Below are 21,870 nucleotides of genomic sequence, written 5' to 3' on the forward strand. Positions count from 1 at the left end.
CATGGTGTGCGACTTGTTTACTTTCCCTATAAAGCGTTTCTTTAAACAAAATCATGGGCTTAACTTGGGAGAGGGCAGAATCGAAGCTTGGGCTTAACTTTGGAGGAGACAATTAAATAGTTTTCTATCCCAGACAGGACTATTTGATAAAGGACCGTTACATCTGCGAAATCATAGAAAGTGCTCAGTACTTTCCTCCCCAGGTTTCATTAAGTTGAACATTTTTATAAACTTCAAAATTTTGAAGGAGCAAGTGCCCCCTTGCCCCGCCATGACCAAAATCATAGAAAATTTGAAGTCCTCTTATAACTGTTGATAAAGAATTAGTCTCCGTCAAGTTGGTTGCACATAAGACAAGTCATTTTAATTTACAAACATTTCCAACCTTTATTCTATTGATAAGGGGTTTATCGCATGTATTGAGTGAAGGGTAGAAGTATCCGTTTATTGTGAAATCAAATTATATCAGATCATAGATAGGACCAAGACAGACACTGATCAGATGAAGAACGCAAGTACCAATGTTATTAATGTACATACTTCAAGTGTGTGTCAAAAGGGTTTATTCAAAGATAAAATAAACAACACAAGTGACAATGTAAGATTACAATGAAATTCAGAACGTAAGTTTGTAATCAAAGAATTATTTAAAAAAGTATTCAGATTTACACCAAGATTTACTGTATGTTTAGTAACATTTACGAAGTTTAAACTTAACGTACACATTTGAAAATCTTCTCTATTTTCTGAAGAATAGTTATGAAGACAAAATAAGCTTTAATTTTGATGCTTCAAGCACAACTCATTATGTACTCAATGTGGAAATAGTTCTTACTTCATTTGAAAGGATAAATTGTCCTCAAATTTATTTGGATGGAAGTAAACATTCAACGGGAAGCTACAATAACATTGCAATTAATTATAATTCCGATATATAAGAATATTTTTCTTTCATATGAATATGATGTCAGACGTGTACATCAATGTAAAATAGCTCTGAGTAGATTTGCAATAATAACAAATAAACACAATACGAGACTCAAAATATAACAAGCCATATTATGCCAATGTACAAAGTGTAGGAAACTATTGTTGAATTGATTCGAAAAAAATGAAAAATGATAAACTGAAATAAAAAATATATAAATATAGCTTTGTGTTCTTTGCAGTATATTTATCCACACACACGAAAGTATACGTACACAATAGTATGTACGTTTAAATGGTTTATATAATAATCTTGTCCGTTTGTTTTTTTCAAAATGCTTAAACATATCTGTTTGCTCGTCATTATCTTTAGCTAGACATATTGCTATTCTTACAGATTGTTACCAATTGCCTCTGTTAAGACAAGTTTGGGCTTCGGGTAGAACATAATCACGATATGCTCCATAGGTACGTACAAATCAGTAAATGCAGGAACCAGTGGCGTCTATTTATGTGGGGGCTATGGGGCTCGAGCCCGCCCAATAATTTGCCGGTTATTATGTTTAATTTTAGAAATAAAATCCCTGCTCTTAAGAGAACAAAATGTTTAATCATTATACACCCTAAATAATTCTAACAACTTAATTACTGTTTAATTTTCTTAATAATTTGTTACATCTCGAATGTGATAGATTAGAGTGCCATACATTACTTACACTATGTGTGGTTACATCATCATTAGGAAAGCAAAGGAGAAAAGAGCTTATAACCAGGATGACGATTGATAGGCACTGAAAACTGTCAAAATAGGCAGGCATACAAGCACCTAAAAGTACTAAATAGGCACTAAACGTGCTGAACCTCGACAGATAAGTATCATTTTCCAGGATTAGGCACTCAAGAAGCGGTTATCTTCGAAATTGGCACTTATGGGTGAAATATGCAACAGCAGGTATCACAAAAAAATCTGAATTCTTTACAGAAATGGCCTGAAACGGTTTTTAAACCCAAGAAAAAAACATTTTCTGGATGGGTGACAGAAGAATTAATCCTTAAGGTACACAGTGCGTTCTTATACGGACTGTGGATACGTAAACCGATGCAATCTGATTATTTCTTGCAGATGAATTCTCTTTCAACTACGGTGCAATCTGATTGGCTGTTACGAACAGATGCACCATGCGATAGCACACAGTGATAAAATTGACGGATATGGTTAAAAGAAGATTCGAAATATATCTACAAACGCAAGTCACAAACGTTACGGGATAAATTAATTTACAAAACAAATGTTAATTGTATAAGAATTCCAAACTCACATTTACTTCAAGATATCTTAATTTGCAAACAAAGTAAAGGAATTGAAAGAATTCTGTTTAATTTTCCACGCAACTTTCTTTATTTTCCTTCTCCGATAAAAATAATGGCTAAACTATGAAAAACTTGTTTCAGGGCATTAATAAACATGTATAAATTCAATGGGACTTGAAAAAATAAAAGTTGTAATTTCTCACGTCTACAGAGAAATATTCATGCAGAATTCACACATAATTCCCGGAGTCAATAATTCACGCACGAATCCATGAATTCTCGGTGAGCAGGGGTGCCGACTTGTCAAAATTAATGGGAGGGCTCTGATCACTGAAATAAATTAATGAATGACTCACTCTCTCCCATTTTTAAGTTTTGGCCACAGTGTTCAGAATTTCATAAAAGCCCATGAATTCCTGAAAAATATCAAAATTTTTATTCACAGTTCGAATGCAGAATATTAATTGTCCACGGATGGATATGTCACAAGTTTCGTCAACCATAATAGCAAAATATTCCCGACTTTTAATATCTGCTACCACGGAACGCAAAACAGATCTCCCTAATATATCAATGATCTCGTTCTGAATGTCATGTGAGAGCCATTTGTAGCCCAAACGTCCCATCCAATACCCTAGTTCATGCACATCGTCTTTTGAAACTCTCTTTAGTAAAAATTTTAACAATACTCATAATTACATACTTAGTATATAGTAATAAGTCATGTGGTTTGGTGTTTCTGATCATAGCCCTCCCAAAGTTGATGGTTTACTGGTCTGACCCCCCAGCGTTGATGGTGCAGAACATTTCAAATGTTTATTTAAAGTTAAGTTCATGTGGCACAATTCAGAGTAAACTTTACAAGAGAAGCAAAATAATACATTAGAACCTCTTAAGCAAAATTATTTGGGGGGCTCTGCCCCACATCGTTAATTTGGGAGGGGGGCTCGAGCCCCACCCAAGCCCCATGGAGTCGGCGCCTATGCCGGTGAGTAGACACACTGTATTAGGAGGGGCAACTGCGCCCCCTTGCGCACGCCAATGTAGCGTGAATTGTGTTTATTTGCTGAAACTAACCTTCGGTTTCCTCACGGTCTTGTTCTTGAGAACGCATTCCATGAACACATCTCGCCTTGCACCATCATCCTGCATGGATTGTAAGTACCGGAATAGCAAGAAATTTGGATAAACGGCAACACTCTGCACCACAGTCTCCTGAACCATGGTGCCATCACCGCGGAAATGGTCCTTGGAAGGGCAGTGTCAAGGAATCACCCTCAGGAAACAATCTCACACGGCCACATCCCAGAAGAACGCGAAAGATACCCTTGCACCTCACAGACTACACAACCACCGTTGCTTCTCGAGCAACCGTTTTCCAGATTTGAGGTGACACCTTGGGACCTCGACGTGACACGAATGTTCCACGATGACGTAAGCGCAGGGTTGCCAAATGCCAGCGGACAAACGCGCTAGATTCCTGCTTAAAAATCATCAGAGAAGCGCTAGGCAAAGTGAAAAATCTCCAGAAATAGCGCTATATCGCAAAAAAAGTGAATCATATCATTAATAGTATATTTTCCTTTGTAAAGCATTATCATCATCTGACAAAGGAAACTTCCATTTTTATAAGGATCTTGGGCCGTGGATAGTTCGTTCATCAATTCCGAAACGCGTGCATTGTTCAGACAGTATTTACAACTTCCCGTGATTAAGTGGAATTCTGATGAAAGTCGTAGCTACGGGTAGTCAAGAGGGGGAGGGGTTCTGTCGCCCCGGGCGCCAAGTCAAGAGGGCGCGAAAGTAACTAGAGAAAATTGTATACAACCTGGCCGTATATCGTTGTCATAATGGATTACAGACCTTTCCAGTGTGTTTTTAAATACGTAGTTACAAATGAATTACATTGCATTAATGTAGATTTATAATTCACCAGTGAATCTATTCTAACTCTTTACAAATTGAATACAACGATGAGATTTTTCGCACCAGAATTGCGCCTTGGCACAAATAATAATAATAAAAAAATTGGCACCAGTTCCATGTCTAAAAAAAAAAAACGACCAGATCTGGTGTAAAAAGCACCAAATTGCCAACCCTGCGTAGGCAACCAAAGTCCCGCAAGATGGCGCCATAAAAGACTCGCCCCGTCGCGTGTTCGTTCTCACTCTGTTTGCTGCCAAGAAAACTCGGCGAAGAATAAAGCAAAAATGATGTTCGACAACGAAGCCACCGACCCGAAACAGCCAGCTCAAGATGTTTACGTCCCAATAAGTAGGCTGGCGAATTGTTTGGGCTTTCGACGACCATGTTACATATCCACCACCCCCTTCTTTCGTGTTGCTGGTTATACGCTGCGATTGAGGGTAATTTGGTAATATGTGCGTGCGTGCGTGGTTCGGTTCGTTAACCGGAACAAGAAACTGCCATGTTTTGGGGGATGGGGAATCACACGCATTAACCTCATGGAAATGTTAGTGTTTATCTAATGGGCATGTTACTAATAACTTGACTGTAGGCTTAATTGTTATGTTTATGAATTGTGGAAAAAGAGAAAATAACAGAGGTGCGTACAGGAGAGAGAATGGGATGTTAATTTATCCAAAAACTGAATTCTATGGACGAACAGGTTAAGAAACAACACGATGCTCACAAGTGTATTGCATATAGTGTAATGAAAACTACAATAACAGCTTGTTCTATAATGATTGATTGGTTGATTTGATTTGGTTAACTTCGATTTTCTGCCACTTTTGGGTAATTGCGAATATCAGGGGTGAACAAGATGAAATTGATGATAGAATAATCACACACATGGGCAGGAAACAACAGAAGCCACATTTGTTTTATATTGATATGATAGTTATGTACATTGTGCTTTATGCGATTGTGGCGCTGCATAGTGAGAGAACGGTGAACTTCGAGGCCATGCAATAAAATTCTTTGAGCTTCTCTTTCGTGTAGTACAGTGGGATCCATGAGTATTACCTTGCAAATTGTCCATCACCATGTTCGTGCACTTTATTTGACCCAATAACAGCTTCAAGAAATAAAAGAAAACTCAAAACAAGCTGTTGACAACTTCTTCACCAGCATACATAAAAATTCATCACTTAAAAACACATAGGATGTAAGAGAAAAATTAATGAAAATAGTCATGGACAATTTGCACGGTAATACTCATGGATCCCACTGTACCACTCGGATTCCATTGTTTCATAACCTTTTAGCAATGATGAATTGAAATGTGGGAGTTTTGAACGGAACACGCTGTATATATCTGAGTTATATACACTTTATGAACACATATTCGAAGTTGCGAACAGTGGCGTACGCAAGGGGGGTTACCAGGTTTAACCCCCCATTGAGTTTTTGAAATATGAAAAATGCTGTGGAGAGAAATTAAATATTCCAATTTATCAGTCAAATATCTGTGACGATAATAATAATATAATAATTTAAATTTATTATTCCCATGAAGAACGGAGAAAATCACAGCATTCCAAACAGAGGTGTCTTTAAGAGTGAATGCCTTGAAAAAAAAAAAGAAAAAAAAACACGAATTCTTGAAATAAAATATGATGGCAACTATGATTTAAGAGAAAAAAAGTTGTTTTATATCTCAGCTGCAACAACGTTCAATGAACATGTATTTTCTATTATGTGAACAATGAGAATTAACTGAAGAAAATTCTTGGTTCGTCGGCTAATGCAGACAAAGGCTAGGCCGACAAGAATACACAAGTCACCAGTCCGCCATCCCATTTTTTTTACCGCGGCACATTTGAATTTCTGAATTCGAATGACTATAAACTTAACAATTGTAATATGTTTTGTTGGTAAGAACAGGGAGACAATCCAGATGTGAATTATCTGGCATGTGCATGGCGCGTTCCCCATAAATATTTAGTGTCGTTTGAGAACTGTCAATATGTAGAGCATTCCCTGACATGGAGACTCGGCGGCAAGCGGCCCGGCGTCAGCGCTTGTATTTCCCGGTGAACGGGGTCCGCGACAGTCGCTAGAGTCGGCTATTAAAATTACAGTTTTCATATTGTTTTCCTTGACTACAGAAGGTGTTGAAAATGATTTCCCTCTGCTGCAACACATTCCTGGCATCTCCGAAGGAAATTTGCATTTACACGTGCAAGTTCGTCTACTGTAATTCTCCAGATTTCTCGTAATTTAAGAATTTTAGAGGCTCTAAATGCTGTGGTTTTTGAAACACCCGTTTCTTGTGAGAGGCGGCGGATAGATTTCCGAGGAGACTGTTCTAACCTTTGTCCTATCTCATCGAGTTCTTCCTCAGTAAGTACACGTGAGTTTTTCTTTCCACTTTTATTCAAAACTGACCCTGTTACTCTAAACTTTTTTACGAGGTTTAATATAGTGGTCCTATGTGGAACGGGAACACCAGGAAATTTCGTTGCAAAACGTTGTTGCACTTCTCCACAATTCCTCTTTCCGAAGTAACACTCGACAAGATAAATCCTTTGTTGTAATGTAAACTTTTGTGGTGCCATATTAAACCACAATCTTCAATCTTCAACACACGGACACGACACAACGAGTTCCGAGGGAGAATTATACTGGCGTCAGTCTGCAACGTCAACAGAATGGTAAAGAGAACGAAGGTAGGGAGAGCGAAAGAAACAGACTGTAGCGTGCGACTGTCGCGGACCCTGTTCACCGGGAAAGACAAGCTCTGACGCCGGCCGCTTGCCGCGGAGTCTCGTAGCGATTGTCAGGGAATGCTCTGTACATCCACATCACTAAATAATGTTGAAGAAGTGCTTTGTGAATCGCCTAGAAGTGATAAATGTGTTGGAATGTCTCTAAACTTACTTTTGAACGCAAGAATAGACTTAGTGGAATTTACATCGCGCATCATCATCATCATCCTGGGTGAGTTTCATAGGTAAAGATAGGCCTAATGTAAATTTCTCAATGCATATAGCACCGTGCCGCCATGTAGGGGTGGGGCCCCACACATTCTCGATCTCCGCCATTCTGGAAGTGATATGATCAGCATCATGCTCCGGCAGCCTTTAACCCCCAGGTTTGCTCTCAGGTACCCATTGATATGATGTTGGGTGAGCCCTGGAGCCACTTTATGCGGAGGACAAGGCCGGAAAATTTCCAACCATTTCCGGTAATCGAACCCGGATCTCCTGCCTGGTTGCGAGACGCCCTGCAGACTAGACCTCCGCGGCTCCTTGAATGACTTCCATACTTTGATTATTTCTCTTTATTTTAATATATTTGCTTGTTTTTATGGATTTTCTTCACACTTAAAATGTCTCACCTATCAAGCACAAATAACCGTAGACTAGAAAGTAATTTCGTTCTATTGCTTTCTCTACTACTTAATAGTAGTAGTGATATTAGTAGTAACAGCAGCTGCATTAGTAGTGTTAGTAGTAGTTAAACTAATTAATTAATCATAAGTATCATTAATTAATTATGAGTATTATTAATTTATTAAAGTATAATAAAACTACGGTAATGTAAATATGGAGAACGTTTTAAAAATAACCTTCCCTTGATGAAATCCTGCGTACGCTACTAGTTGCAAGTATGGAATACCTCATGTATACTTTTATTATCTTTGTATGTTTAGAACTATTCCTTGTCGTGTATCATAATATAGTATCTTCTTCACTTATTTTCTATCCACGATTTATATTTTGTTTGTACATGTTTATTGAAAAATCTCTATTGATTTCATAACCTCTCTTATCTTTATTATTGGATTACGTTCATCGAGCTTTAACTATTGCCAGTATTCTTAAAGCTTATACTAGCACATAGTGAGGCAGACAATCGGGTGATTCAGTAAGACTTAGATCACAGCAAAAGAAAATCACCGTTTGTGACTTGTGCTCTTTCCAAAACACTGTAGAATTATCCTTGACATTACGCAAAATAGAAGTTTTTAAAATATTTTGCACTAGTTCTGAGTGAAAAACTATGATAACGTAGCATGTAGCTAATATAATATTTTGATGTAATTCTCAAATAATTAAAGGAAAAATCCTGGTAAGTTGATGCAGACAATTAGAGAGGGATATTCAAACAGTATAATATTAATCTGTATTTTGAATAACTTTGAAATAGTATTACAATCCTTAGAAAAATATTTGGACCTAAAAGGAATAAGGAGACAGGTAACATAACTTAGAAATGCATAATTTGTATTCCTCTCCAGATATTATTAGAATAATTAAATCAAGAAGACTTAGGTGGGCAGGTCATGTGGACGAATGGGAGAGGAAAGAAGAGTTACAGGATTCTTGTTGGGAAACCTGATGGTAAGAGACCTGTAGGAAGGCCAAAACGAAGATGGAGGGATAACGTTGAGATGGACCTAAAAGGTTGGAAAAGATTAGATTGATCTACCTCAGGATAATGACAGATGGAAGACTTGTGTTGCTGCAGCCATAAACCTTCGGGTTTAAGAAGGATAGAGAGTTAGTTTAATTATTACAATTTTATAGGTATCGTTGGAAATCGGTATCTGTTCAAAATGAAATCGTCTCAACCTACTTATATTCTATAATATTATAACTGATGAATATCGTTATTTGGATAGAGAAAGTTCTGAAATATCTCTCTCCAATCAGCTCTACAGTTTTACACTTCTATTTGTCATACATTCGCCTGATTGAAGTGCCATGGGTCTGTAATATTTGCGACGCAAGCGAGGGAAACTTATTTCTACAGTCACCAGAAATTTGAAAGGAGGAAGGAGTTGCTAGAAACGCCTGGGCGATGTGTTTGTTCTGCCAATAGAAAACTCTCTCTTTCGGAAGAGACCGGATGCTGGTACACTATGGAAAATAAGTGAGCGGCGGTCGGTTTTTAAGTGCGTCAATAATGTCCTTTGCACAATGGGTGTTGCGGATCTCTTCATTATTCGCTTTTCCTACTTTTTATTTACGTTATACTGACAGAATTTCTCCAATTTTCTTTCCTTTCTCTCAAAGGAATTTTAAATGCAATTACAGTAAACCCTCGTTAACACAAACTCGCTTAAGACGAACACTCGGTTAACATGAACAAAATGTTGGTCCCCGCAGGGATGTATTATATCTTATAGAAAGTTTTATCTGTTAACGCGAATTTCGGTTACCACGAATTACGAACTGTTTTTTAGTCCGTTGCGTCATTAGATCTAATTTAACAGGAACTTTCAAAGTTTTTCATAATTTTTTCCAGTTGTTCCTCTGTCGTTCCTCTGCTAGGTATTGTTCCGCAACACTCCACCCTTACCGGGCCGCTTCTGGCAGGAGAACCCCAATAAACAACTAAATAGGCTCGTTAGTCCTGGGTTCCCATCCCTTTCCTCACCAGAGCGCTCGGAACCAAAGAATCTATCACAGGCAAGAACTTACTGAATTAACGTTGCAGGGTGATTGCTGAAAACTCGCAGAAATGGGCTTTATACATTTATTTACAATTTAACAAAACAAGGTTCGGATTCTTCCAATAATTATCTAAGTTACATTATTTACATTCCTCTAACGTGAGCCCCACGGCAGAACTGCCAAGTGGAAAGCTGAGCATCGGCAGAACTGCCTCGGGATGCTTTTTCTCAAGGGAGGCCCCTGGAGCCCGAAGATCGCTCTCCCTTCTGCTATCCAGTTCAAAAACACACTCTCCCTAGGGGGTGCTCGTTCGGCGGCGCACATCGTATGCGCAGTTGTCCGTGGATGCATGACGTCATCATCGAAGCACTCGGCACGGAAAAGGCTGGTTCCTTATGCAAATATTGAGAAATTTGACAACGAATATCTTCTAAAATATAGTAGCAAGGGAAAAGTTACAACTTTTACTGTTAAGATTCATCCTTTCTAATCAATTTACCACAAAGTTGATTCAATTGTGTAAAATGGTTTTCAAGAAATCGTGTTACGAAGGAACCCCTGTTTTGTTCTCTCCAGGCTTCCAATGTAAGGGAGTTTTAACTTAAGCGCGTTGGATTTCTTTTTGCTCTATGTTTTGAAATAAGATTATTTTGTTCTTGTCAACTGAAATCATGCCTAAATGCTATGGAAAGCTGTGAAATCTATTATCAGAAAACTAACGCAAGAAATCTAAAATATCACAGCTTGGTTGATATAAAAAAAATGCGAGATTGCCCATTTTTGTGAAAAAGGCATTGTGCGAGATCTAAAAGCAGAACTTTATAATAGTGTATGTAAATGTAAGGGTGTAATAAACGTGACTACTTCCCAGGCACGTATCCAAGGGGGGGGCTTAGGGGGCTCAAGCCCCCGAAATTTTCGGTTTACACTAGACAAAATGAGATTTTTTGTTTCTTGTCGTGTCAAATAAAATAATGTGACGTTAATTTAAGGAGAGAAATAATTATCGAGGAAAGACTGAGAATATTCTATAACCCTGTTATTGGTAACAGCTCGTATCCAAGGTGGGAATCAGGGGGCTCAAACCCCCTTCAGAAAATTTTCAGTTTACGCTAGATAAAATTAGGTTTTTGGCTTCTTGAATAATATGGTGATAATTTGAGAGAGATAATTATCTAGGCAAGACGGAGAATGTTCTATAAGCCTGTTATTGTTAATAGCGCGTATCCAAGGTAGGGATCAGGTGGTTCGAGCCCCCCCCCCCACCCCGCTCCCCAAGGAAATGTTTCAGTTTACACTGATAAAATAGGTTTTGACTTCTTGAATAATGTGACGATAATTTAAGGGGAGGAATAATTATCGAGACAAGACGGAGAATGTTCTATAACCCTGTTATTGTTAATAGTGCGTATCCAAGGTGTGCATCAGGTGTCTCGAGCCCCCTCCCCCAGGAAATTTTTCAGTTTACACGAGATAAAATTAGTTTTTTGTCTTCTTCAATAATGTGACGATAATTTAAGGAGATAAATAATTATCGAGGCAAGACGGAGAATGTTCTACGGACCCTGTTATTGTTTATAGCGCGTATGCAAGGTAGGGATCAGGTGGTTCGAGCCCCCCCCCCCCCAACCCCGCTCCCCAAGGAAATGTTTCAGTTTACACTGATAAAATTAGGTTTTTGACTTCTTGAATAATGTGACGATAATTTAAGGAGAGGAATAATTATCGAGACAAGACGGAGAATGTTCTATAACCCTGTTATTGTTAATAGTGCGTATCCAAGGTGTGCATCAGGTGTCTCGAGCCCCCTCCCCCAGGAAATTTTTCAGTTTACACGAGATAAAATTAGTTTTTTGTCTTCTTCAATAATGTGACGATAATTTAAGGAGATAAATAATTATCGAGGCAAGACGGAGAATGTTCTACGGACCCTGTTATTGTTTATAGCGCGTATCCAAGGTGGGGATCGTAACTCGTGGACTCCCCCCACCAGGAAAGTTTTCATTTTACACTAGATAAAATTAGGTTTTTGTCTTCTTGAATAATGTGACGATAATTTTAGGATAGAAATACTTATCAAGGCAAGACGGAGAATGTTCTATAACCCTGTTGTTGATAATATTGCACGTAAACTTTTCTTACGCTTTCGGTGTTGTCGTAGCAAACTTGAACACTATGTAGAAGAGACTTGTCAGCATTTGGAAGGTGCACAAGAAAGGTAGCGCCGCAGGTAGGGCGATTCGGATTCATTGTAATTTTTTAATCTCTGGAAAGAGGGAACGTTCTTGAAAAAGAGAAGGAGTCGAACTACTGGCAATATTTACGAATCGTTTTATCTGCGAAACGTTCTAGAATATAATGAGGATATTAATACGCGGCTTCAATTTCCCGGTTGATCTGTACAACAGAATAGGTGGAGACTTCAGAGGTAAGTGTGACAATTCATACAGTCGATTAGTGATCAGTCAGTGTCCATTGATTGCTTTATAAGATCTAGTGATTCGAAAATGAAATGGACTAAATACCGTAAAGTAACGAAGTCTACCATTAGTTCCAGTTCGGTCCCAAAGCTAAAGACATTGACGACAGCGGAACTTCGAGTAGTACTACGAGTAGTTCGGGTTGAAAGACGAAGAGATCAAAGGTCTCTCTCTCTAAAGTGAATATTTCGGCAGTATCGGGCTGGGCATTGGAGCGATTTATTAAAAACAGAAATAAGCTGCACAGATCAACTGAAAATCAAAGTTTTCAGTGATGATTTGGTTGTGCCAGGATCAAATTTTGTGTATGCAGTCCGAGAATTTCATGGCATAAAAAATACTTTTGTTTAAGGCTACTGGGTTCGACACACACTCAACAGACAATTTTGGACACTTGCGAGTGCTTAGGCATGAATATGAACAATTTGGTGGGTTTCGGCTTTTATAAGAGCTGCAAACATGGGAGGACAAGACACATTAGTGGTGTTCACGCTCGAATGAGAGAGAAATATTCGTGAACTGTCTGATTCCAGTTCCCAGCACGCAGTTTGAATCTCGCGTTGTCGAGTGGATTGTGCATTCCGTGCATGTGTAACACCTTCGTAAAAATACTTCTGGTACATAGATGTTTTGATGCCTGATGAGAAGAAATGGACAAACACACATACTGAGATGGTTCCGGCACACAATGTTAATGCATGGAAACAGAGGAGCTGAGTTGTAGAAAATGTCCCGATTTCACGTTCTGATTATAATGACAGCCTTAAACAGTGGCGACGATTTAGGAGATAGTTGCTCCCCATTCTTTTGCCTCCACACTATCACACTATGGCCTCTTAATGCTTGTCTCCTTGTCCACCCCCCCCCCCCCCGGACACATTTTGGAACCCAATTGCCACCACTGGCCTTAAACATACAATTGTGATACCCCTTTAAAAAATGGTGTTCAGCCGCCGCCCAGAAAGGAATTCCTGGATACGTGCCTGCTGCTTCCCGTAAAATATAATTGCACTATCCACGTTCTTCTTCTTCTGTCTTTTCTTTGGCGCCGTCAATAGCTTCAACACGTTGTTTTTTTATATATATTTGTCACATATTTGTTTTAATTAGTATTCTGCTCGTTCCGCCACCTGAACGCAGCAGCTTTGGCTCAAAGGGCAGCGTAGTTACACCGGAAGAAGGCTTGGAAATGGCAGGCTTCAGAAGTTAACTCATCCAAATTAAATTAAACAGGTATGTGCTCTCTCTAAATGTAAATCATAGTTCACAAATAATTTGATTAAAAGTTTTAAAAGTATCTGTTTTATTTAATAGCGTATTAATTGGTGCATTCTTCTCCAGCATAGCCATAGGCAGTGACCACACTACGGGGGGGGGGGGCAGGAACGCCCCCCCCCCCAATTCTCGTTCGACAATTTCTCTCTCTCTCTTATCTGCCCCCAGTAAAACGACAAAATAAATAAATGAATGAATGCTCTTTTAGCCAAAATATGCATTTTTGTGTCGTATGTAACGGAATAATAAAAATGATTGCCCCGGGAAAATATGATTTACCCCTCCATCTTTACTATTGCGCTGTCACTAGCTACAACATATTTTGATTTCTATTGTTCCCACATATTTATTATAATTTTAGTATTGTGAATCATATTCCACTGTGTTACCTCACGTAGCCCCCCCCCCCACACACACACGTACGACTTCAGTTGTAAGTTATAGACTAAGCATGTCAAATATCCACTTATATCTTTGTATTCTTGAGCCATTTAAAAAAAATCATTTCGCCCCTTCTTCTGGACTATTTCATAGGAATGTTTTCCCACTGGAAGCCCTTTCGCAGATCGATATCCGGGGCTATAGCCTTCCCAAGCCAGCGTCCCCTCCAAATACTCTCTTGGCCTCATGAAACACAAATATATGTATTTCTACGAAATATTAATTTGACTTGGCAGTTTCTCTTTTCGAACAGGAATAAGTTTTAAATTTTAATAGATTATAAATTTACACTAGCAATTTTGAGTAAAGGTTTTACGTAACCCTAAAAGTACATTTAGAGACTGCAAGGTCAACTCTCGATATTTCAGATATATTAATAATTTTCATCACAACGTCTTGTAATAATTATTTGTTACTTCAATAACCTCCTCGCAAATGTTTCTCGCATATTAAAACATGGATGCCAATTTCTGTTTATTTCTTGTAATGCTGACCTCCGTGGCGAAGTGGTTAGCACAACGCTTTACGATGCCAAGTGCCCCCAGGTTCGAATCCCCGCCCGGGCATGGGTCTACTTTCCTTTCTTCAATTTCATCATATCATCACGCATCCTCATCTTTGCGATTAGCCATATGTGACAGATAAGCGAAGTAAAATAAATTAAGTCTATTAATCAATTATTTTTTTAAACTCTCTAATTCTTCCTTAGCATGCCACGTTTTTGTTAAAATTATATTACGATTTATAAAATGACGAAATTCTAAAGGAGAACACGCAACTTTCTTTGTAGCGCATCGGTCAGAAAGTTTCAGGAATATGGATTTTCAAAATACATTTTTTCATATGTACTTTGCCCCCTTTTAAAAGTAGCACGTTTTCAATTATGTTACTAATCATTAAAAGGATGCCTCAATACCATCTTGGAGGATGACAATTATTATTTTCCCCCTCCTAAAAGTAATAATATACTATCGCTCTCTGAATCTCCCATATAAATGCTAGGGGCCTTCTGCTACAGCCGAGCTCACTGCTTCTACGGTGACGTCACGCGTTCGTGCAAGATCGGCAATCTTCGGATGGCTTTACCTAATCTCTATATTCCTTGACTCTCCCTGTCCTCTGACACAGGCCATATTTATACTTCCTCCCGCGTCGCATGGGGGAGGGCTGAAAGTTCAAACCTTATTGGCTCTTATAAACTACACAGAACCATGGAAGAAACCCAAGCATACAAAATCATACACAATCACAAAAAAGAAACAAAAAAACAAACAACAAATACTGTTTGTAACAGTATGTAAGAAATATCTCAACAATCTCTATCATCTTGTCAACAATCAACTTATACAGTGTTGTAACCAACAGATTCAGATCAACAATGTGTTCAAATGTGTTTTTCTATTCTTTAAAACATAGCCAGTCCGAGTAACATCAAGATTAAAACTTGGGTGCAATTGCTCGACAATCACAATCATAGCGTCAACAAGAGCTTACACGTATTGAACCAACAAATTCAGTTGTGTGTTCAGATGTGTTTCTCTATTCTTTAAATCGTAGCCAGTAGGAGTTTGATCCGAATTGACCGCTAGTTTTACGGAAGCTATGAGTACAGTTGGCCATGAAGTTACCAGGCATTTGCGTTCCCGTCTGCGACAGCGAAATATACAGGAATTTTTCACCAGAAAATGATCTATGAGTACTTTTTTCAAAGTTAATTACTGTAGTACTGTAGTAATGTTTTCTATGATGGCATACATAATACGTACTGTAAATGGTCAATGTGTAGAAAGAACTGTATTGCAACAATAAAATTTGAGTCCCCGGTTAGCACGAATTTTTTTAACACGAACTCTGGATTTTTCGGTCCCTTTGGATTCGTGTTACCGAGGGTTTACTGTATTGGGTACTTAAAGTTCTGTCGGATTTATCCCCTGCAATAAGAAGGCCAGAACATGAAGTAAGGCGTAGAGTCGAATTACTTACGGAACATCTCTAGCGGACTGAGCGAGTCTGTCTAGCGAGCCTAGTGGGCGTGTAGAGCCTGAGCAAGGAGCTTAGCAATATGCTCTAGGTTGAGATGACGTCAGAGGCTCGGTTAGTTGATTGGCTGCTTCGAGAGTTGTGACTCGTTCCGAAGCTTCAAATGCATAACAGATAAAGATGATACGGAAATAATCTCCCTCTACGTGGACAATGAGAAATAGTCCCGATCAGCAGCAACATCCTGTCTCCAACATTCGGGAAGATCACGGATCCCATTGTGGTAGAATTCACAAGAACGTGAACCAAAGAAGTTGTCCAGTCCGTGGTTCCCCTCGTCGAAGGTTCGGAACAGCCCCCGCCTCCCTCTCCCCGCCCCCAGATGATTAACCTAACGAATGGAATAAATTATAATCTGAAGGTGCAATGTCCGGGTTAATATAGCGGCTACATTACTGTTTCCCAACGAAGTCGGATAATGATGCCAGGGATGACCGTAGCAACATGAGGCCTTACGTTGTCTTGGAGCAGAAGAACCAAAGCACATTCGCCAACACCTTCAAGGTGGTGGAGTTCTTTCCGTACTGCAGTTGAATGCTTCTCACAATGCCACACATGTTCGGCCATTATCGGCCTCAATAGCCGCCTTGAGTGGCTCATGACTTGTGGTGCGTCCTGGAGGGATCCATCTCCGTTGTTGAATTTGTTCAACCACCGTTGCACTGTCCGCTCATTTACCACGTCCCTACCGAATGCTGGTACATTTTTCTTCCCGTTTCACTGTAGCGTTTGTTCCCAGTTTCAACTAGTAAAGCACTCTTTTAAGTTCTGCAAAGTACACTAACAAAGTAAATGGATTGAGAGTATTCTGTTTTATTTCCCACACAGCTTTATTTTCCTTCCTCGACAGAAATAAAAGCTAAACTCGCCTCAGGGCATTTATAAATATATATATATAAATTTAATGGGATTTGGATTATGCAATTTTTCACGTCTACGGAGAAAAATTCATGCATAATTCTCGGAATTCCCGGTGAGTTGCCACCCTGCTTTGGTATATTCAAGAGTACATACTACATTTCAGCTCTTGAAGTGGAAAATGTTAGCTGGAGGGATGTTTGGTCAAGCCCTGGAGTTAGCTGCGAGGATGCCCCTATGGTTTAACATGGTGACAACGAATCCCCCCCTCAAATCGAGCACTGCTACATTTTACTTTTGGCGTCAGGACTTGTATCTCTCGGAAGCTGCACTTTCTCTTTCATTCGCCGTTGGTGCCAATAAACGTGCATTACTTAACGAGCCATATCTGCACGCTTTCTGCTAAATCAAACATGGACCGCTGCAGTCCTTAACTGATGAGTGCACCACCGTCTACTCCAGAAACAGGCATTTCCTCTGCTGTTCATCTATGGTGGTCGCTGGTGGACAAAGTCCCAGACTACTTGCGGCGATGATGATAATTTTAATGTCAATAAATTGATGAAATTGTTCGTGTATGGACAGGGTGTTATTTTTCCAAATTTCGCGCTCTTCAGCACGCTCTTCTGCCTAAACCTAAAATTAATCCTTCATTGTGCCTTTAAACTAGTGTTTTAATTTGTAGCTCTCACGGCCTACGGTTGTTCGTGACCGTTTCATACGTTGGAAACGATTTCTGATGAAGTAATTGAAATACCGATGTTACGGCTCTTGTGTGACGGTAGGTGCTCGCTCAATGTCCGCCAAAACCGCTCCACTTCCCTCGGTGATGCAAAACGTTCCCATGAAATGTGAAAAATCGTGTAAAATATCCATTTACACACGGTTTCACGTAGCTGTCGGAATTATTCCATGTATAACACGCACCATAGTATCCTTGTGGATAACACGTGCGCGTTATATATGCGAAAATATGGTACATTTTAATTTGTATGTCTAAACGTTGGACGTGGGAGGTCATGGGACAGTGCTCGAATATAAACAATTGTTCCTTGAAGAAACGAGTGTGAATATTGAAGATCAAGTGGAGGGATGCTGACGGTTGAAATCAACATCCTTGTTGTTCAGTTCGCGGCCAGTGTGGCTACCGCAATGTAGTGTCGGTTTCTTTTCCTTTGGTGCGTGGACGGTATTAGTGTTGTGTGGCGAAATGCATAGTGCAAGTGGCGCTTGTAAACAGAAACGAAGTTTAATGAATAATTTTTAATCAGATGTGTCTATTATTTTATAGTTTACAAGTGTTTTTGATACAGAAGTGAAAGTGAAGTACCATGGTAACAAAACTATTAATAATGACAATAATAGAATGTCGGCAGGGACCAAATCAAAGGGTAGCCCGTGTGGGGCTAGGGATGGCCAAATCCCGCGGATAATAACAATTTTATCCGGATATAGGATGATTTTCTTTCCTGATTTCAAATTCGTTTGGGCACATAAATAGAATGTGTGATGAAAGATTAGTAAAAGAAATACATAAATGGAACCCACTCGGAACACGAGCCTTAGGTAGGCCAAAGAAACGATGGAAAGATGAAATAATTAAAAATTTGGAAGACATGAAAGTAAAGAACTGGACGAAGAGCATCCAAAATAGGAAAAAAGTGGAGAGATTATACTGACAAGGCCAAAACTTTCATTACATAAAGTTGTAGTGCCTCAAGAAGAAGATCAAAATTATCCAGATTTTCGTATTTCACTGTACAGATTTTCAACATATCCTTCATCATATCTGTTCTATCCGGATTATCCGTGTATCCGAAACGGATATCATATCCGATAATCGAATATCCGTGTTTTGTGGCCATCCGTAAGTCTCTCTGGAAGCAAGCGGTCGAAAACAAGTCTCTACGCAAACAGTGACGCGAGATTGTGAACGGGATTGCGTGGAGGGGGGACGAGTTCAGTTACCACCATTCGCAGCAGCGTGTATAGTCGACGCGCTAGCTACGTTAACGACCGGCTGGCTTTGAAGTCGACGGAGCGCGCCACCAGCTGCAACAATCAAATTCAACGCACAGTGTTGCCACACATCTACTCTACGCCACCTTGTCCCTCCGCGCACAACCATCTTCGCACGGTGTTAACATTGAAGTTGCAAAGTACGGCAACAGTGTATCAGTAGTCATGTGACTGAGACTCCACGTGGAGTAGACGAGCAGAATGACACCTGCGCCCATTGGCTGAAGGTTGAGTGTCATTGACGAATACAACAACCCAGTTATTTATTCCCACCCACGTTTGTGGCGGCACTGCTTCGCTCAGCCCACTCGATTTCCCCCCTTCTCTGCTGCCATGCTCGGTCTTGCTCCACAGATACCGGGGATTGAGTATAGGTGCCAAAATGTTATAAATATCCCGAGACTTACCTCCATCTGTTCATTCTCTGCAGCGTCGTTGATGGGGCTCTTCCCGTATTTGTCCAGGACTATCTTGGCGCCGTGCTTGAGCAGCCATCTCACGGTGTCCGTGTGGCCTCGGCTGGCGGCGAAGTGCAAGGGCGTCGCTCCGTCGCCGTCTCGGAGGTTGGGGTCAACACCTTGCTCCTGTACCTGGAAGCAGAACCACCGCTATCAGTTCAATGTATAAGGATTTTGGAATTACCATAAATGCTAGTGTTAGCTCAAGTATGCATGTATGGCAGAGTCAACGATTAAGGGACGATTTAAAATCTCTTTACTAAGCTTTGTGGAATAATTCTAAAAATGTTCCCATATTCTGGGTGTAAAACCTTTTATAGCACACCAAATATAATTAAAAATGCCTAAAAATAAGACATAAAAAAATATATACATTGAATTTGTCATTAGCATGGACGTCCCTGGCATGGTTATACAGAGCATTCCCTGACATTCGCTACGAAACTCGGCGGCAAGCGGCCCGCATCAGCGCTTGTCTTTCCCGGTGAATGGATCCGCGACAGTCGCTTATATTAAACATCGTAAAAAAGTTTAGAGTAACAGGGTCCGTTCTGAATAAAAGTGGAAAGAAAAATGGGGAAATAAAGGATACAAAGACAATCCGCACACCATCCGTGAGTTAAAATAGAGTATGTTGTACGAGAAATCGGGAGAATTTCAGTAAATGCCAATTTCCTTGGAAATGCCAGGAATGTGTTGCAGCAGAGGGACATCATTTTCAACACCTTGTGTAGTCAAGGTTAGTGCACAATATGAAAACTGTAATTTTAATAGCCGACTCTAGCGACTGTAGCTGACCCGTTCACCGGCAAAGACAAGCGCTGATGCCGGGCCGCTTTCCGCCGAGTCTCGTAGCGAATGTCGGGGAATGCTCTGTATTATATGTTTAAGTACATTTTTTACTGATGTTACTTTTTATTTATGAAGTACAAGTGTTTTTGTACAAACTAAGTATGATAATTAGAGACAGGATTTTAAAGGGAAAAAATTAACTCTAAAAAGGATTAAAAAAGCGAAAATTATTGCCAAACCAAAAGGAAATGAAAAATGACTATAGCTTATTTTTGCACTCCACTAAAAATATTATTTTAAATGAAAGCACAGTGTATAGAAAGGGATGCATTAAATTTCGTATGAAGTAAGGTATAAATTGCGAGAAATGCAAGATATGGTGAAGACAAAACAAAAAAGGCAACGAGCGAGTGAAAAGATAGAGAAAAAAAGAAAGAAAGAAAGAAAACAGGAACTAGGAGGGAGTAGGGTAGGGTGTTCAATTTTGTAAAAACAAAATTTCCTGATATTTCCAGACCAAGTCATTTGGACATTTCATGTACTCGTAATTAAACATGTGTGCGAGAAAGTCCATATTTTAGCTAGACTTAGAATCTCAACTTAACCAAGTTTTCTTTTAGAATATAAACTTCATATGTACAGTAAAAGGTAATAATGAGAAGTGAAACTGGACAGAAATTGTCTATTGTTTTTACTGAAGGGGGTTAACTTTTATGGGTTAGAAAATAATTATTTTTAATTGAAAAATCATAGCAATTACAGCATTAATAAAAGATATATAACATTACTAAAATTTAGTAACATATGTATTACTCGTAACACAAACACAACCCCCAAGAAAGTGCCAAAAGTTACAGATTTCTACATGGTTCAAAACATGGCCCCTTTTCCTAGAGTATTTAATACACAATTTCCACTCTAACTACAAGTAAAACTCAGTGTATCGAAATGAAGTACAGGGTGGTCCAGAAAAAGGTAACCGAACACATAATACAACGGATCTACATTTCGGTTACCTTCTTTGGTCCACCCTGTATAGTTTATCCACAAAAAAAAAAAAAAAATATATAAATTTATTCTTTATTCCGTTTTCCTCTGTTCAAAAACGTGCTATCAGTGCATTACAAGAACAGAAATTTGATTTTTCCAGAAACACAGTAAATTTCCCTGACATTTCCTTGACTTTTTCAGACTGGTTGACACCCTGGGGAGGGGAGGGAGGAGAGAGTGAGGAAGGATATGAGAGAGTAAGCGAGGGGGAGAAAGAGGCACAGATGGATGAAATGGAAAGAGAGGGAGAGAAATGGAGATAATGAGCTTATTTAATGATTATGCCAGTAGTCCAGAAGTATAAGCAGTTCAGGAAATATATAACGAAAATATTTACTTGCTTCAAAGTGTACTCACATCATAGAATGAACAAAATGATTGGGTAACAGTTTCATAGATCGGAGACACATTAAAATAGGATATTTTGTGTTTCGCATGGTTCGTACTTACCAATTGTGTATTGCGGAACATAGTTCAAGGTGACATTATGCTTTTTACACGAAAACAAACGCATTTTTTCACATACAGAGTGATTTTTTATATTCCTTTCCTCGCTTCTGTAACACACAATATGGCGGGCACATCTTGGCTCATGTTGTGGGTATGCAGTGTTTCAACCTTCTTCACCGAAAAGTACCTACTATTGTGTTCGTCACCGGTGGAAATTATACATTATGCACGGGTAGCTGACGTATAGCCCCACAAACCATACACGGATAGCCCCACAAACCATACACGGATAGCCCCACGAACCATTCACGGATAGCCCCAAGAACAATTTCCGATAAGGTTAGGTTAGGTTTGGTTACGTTAGGCAAGCATAGGAAAAAGAAAGGGGGGGATTGAAACACT

At 39.4% G+C, this 21,870-nt stretch overlaps 1 protein-coding gene across 7 annotated transcripts in view; it reads right to left on the reverse strand.

Moving 5' to 3' along the window:
- The window catches only part of f (espin protein forked), a 438,384-nt gene that overhangs the window by 68,244 nt on the left and 348,270 nt on the right, over positions 1 to 21,870 (reverse strand). For all 7 annotated transcript variants that reach the window (XM_083132567.1, XM_083132569.1, XM_083132566.1 and 4 more), the window contains one exon: positions 19,126 to 19,308. In XM_083132567.1, coding sequence (XP_082988693.1) covers positions 19,126 to 19,308 — 183 coding nt within the window. The remainder of the gene's footprint in view (positions 1 to 19,125; positions 19,309 to 21,870) is intronic.

Source organism: Lepisma saccharinum, chromosome 12 (genome assembly GCF_977018435.1).
Source record: "Lepisma saccharinum chromosome 12, izLepSacc3.1, whole genome shotgun sequence".
Classification (NCBI taxonomy): Eukaryota; Metazoa; Arthropoda; class Insecta; order Zygentoma; family Lepismatidae; genus Lepisma; species Lepisma saccharinum.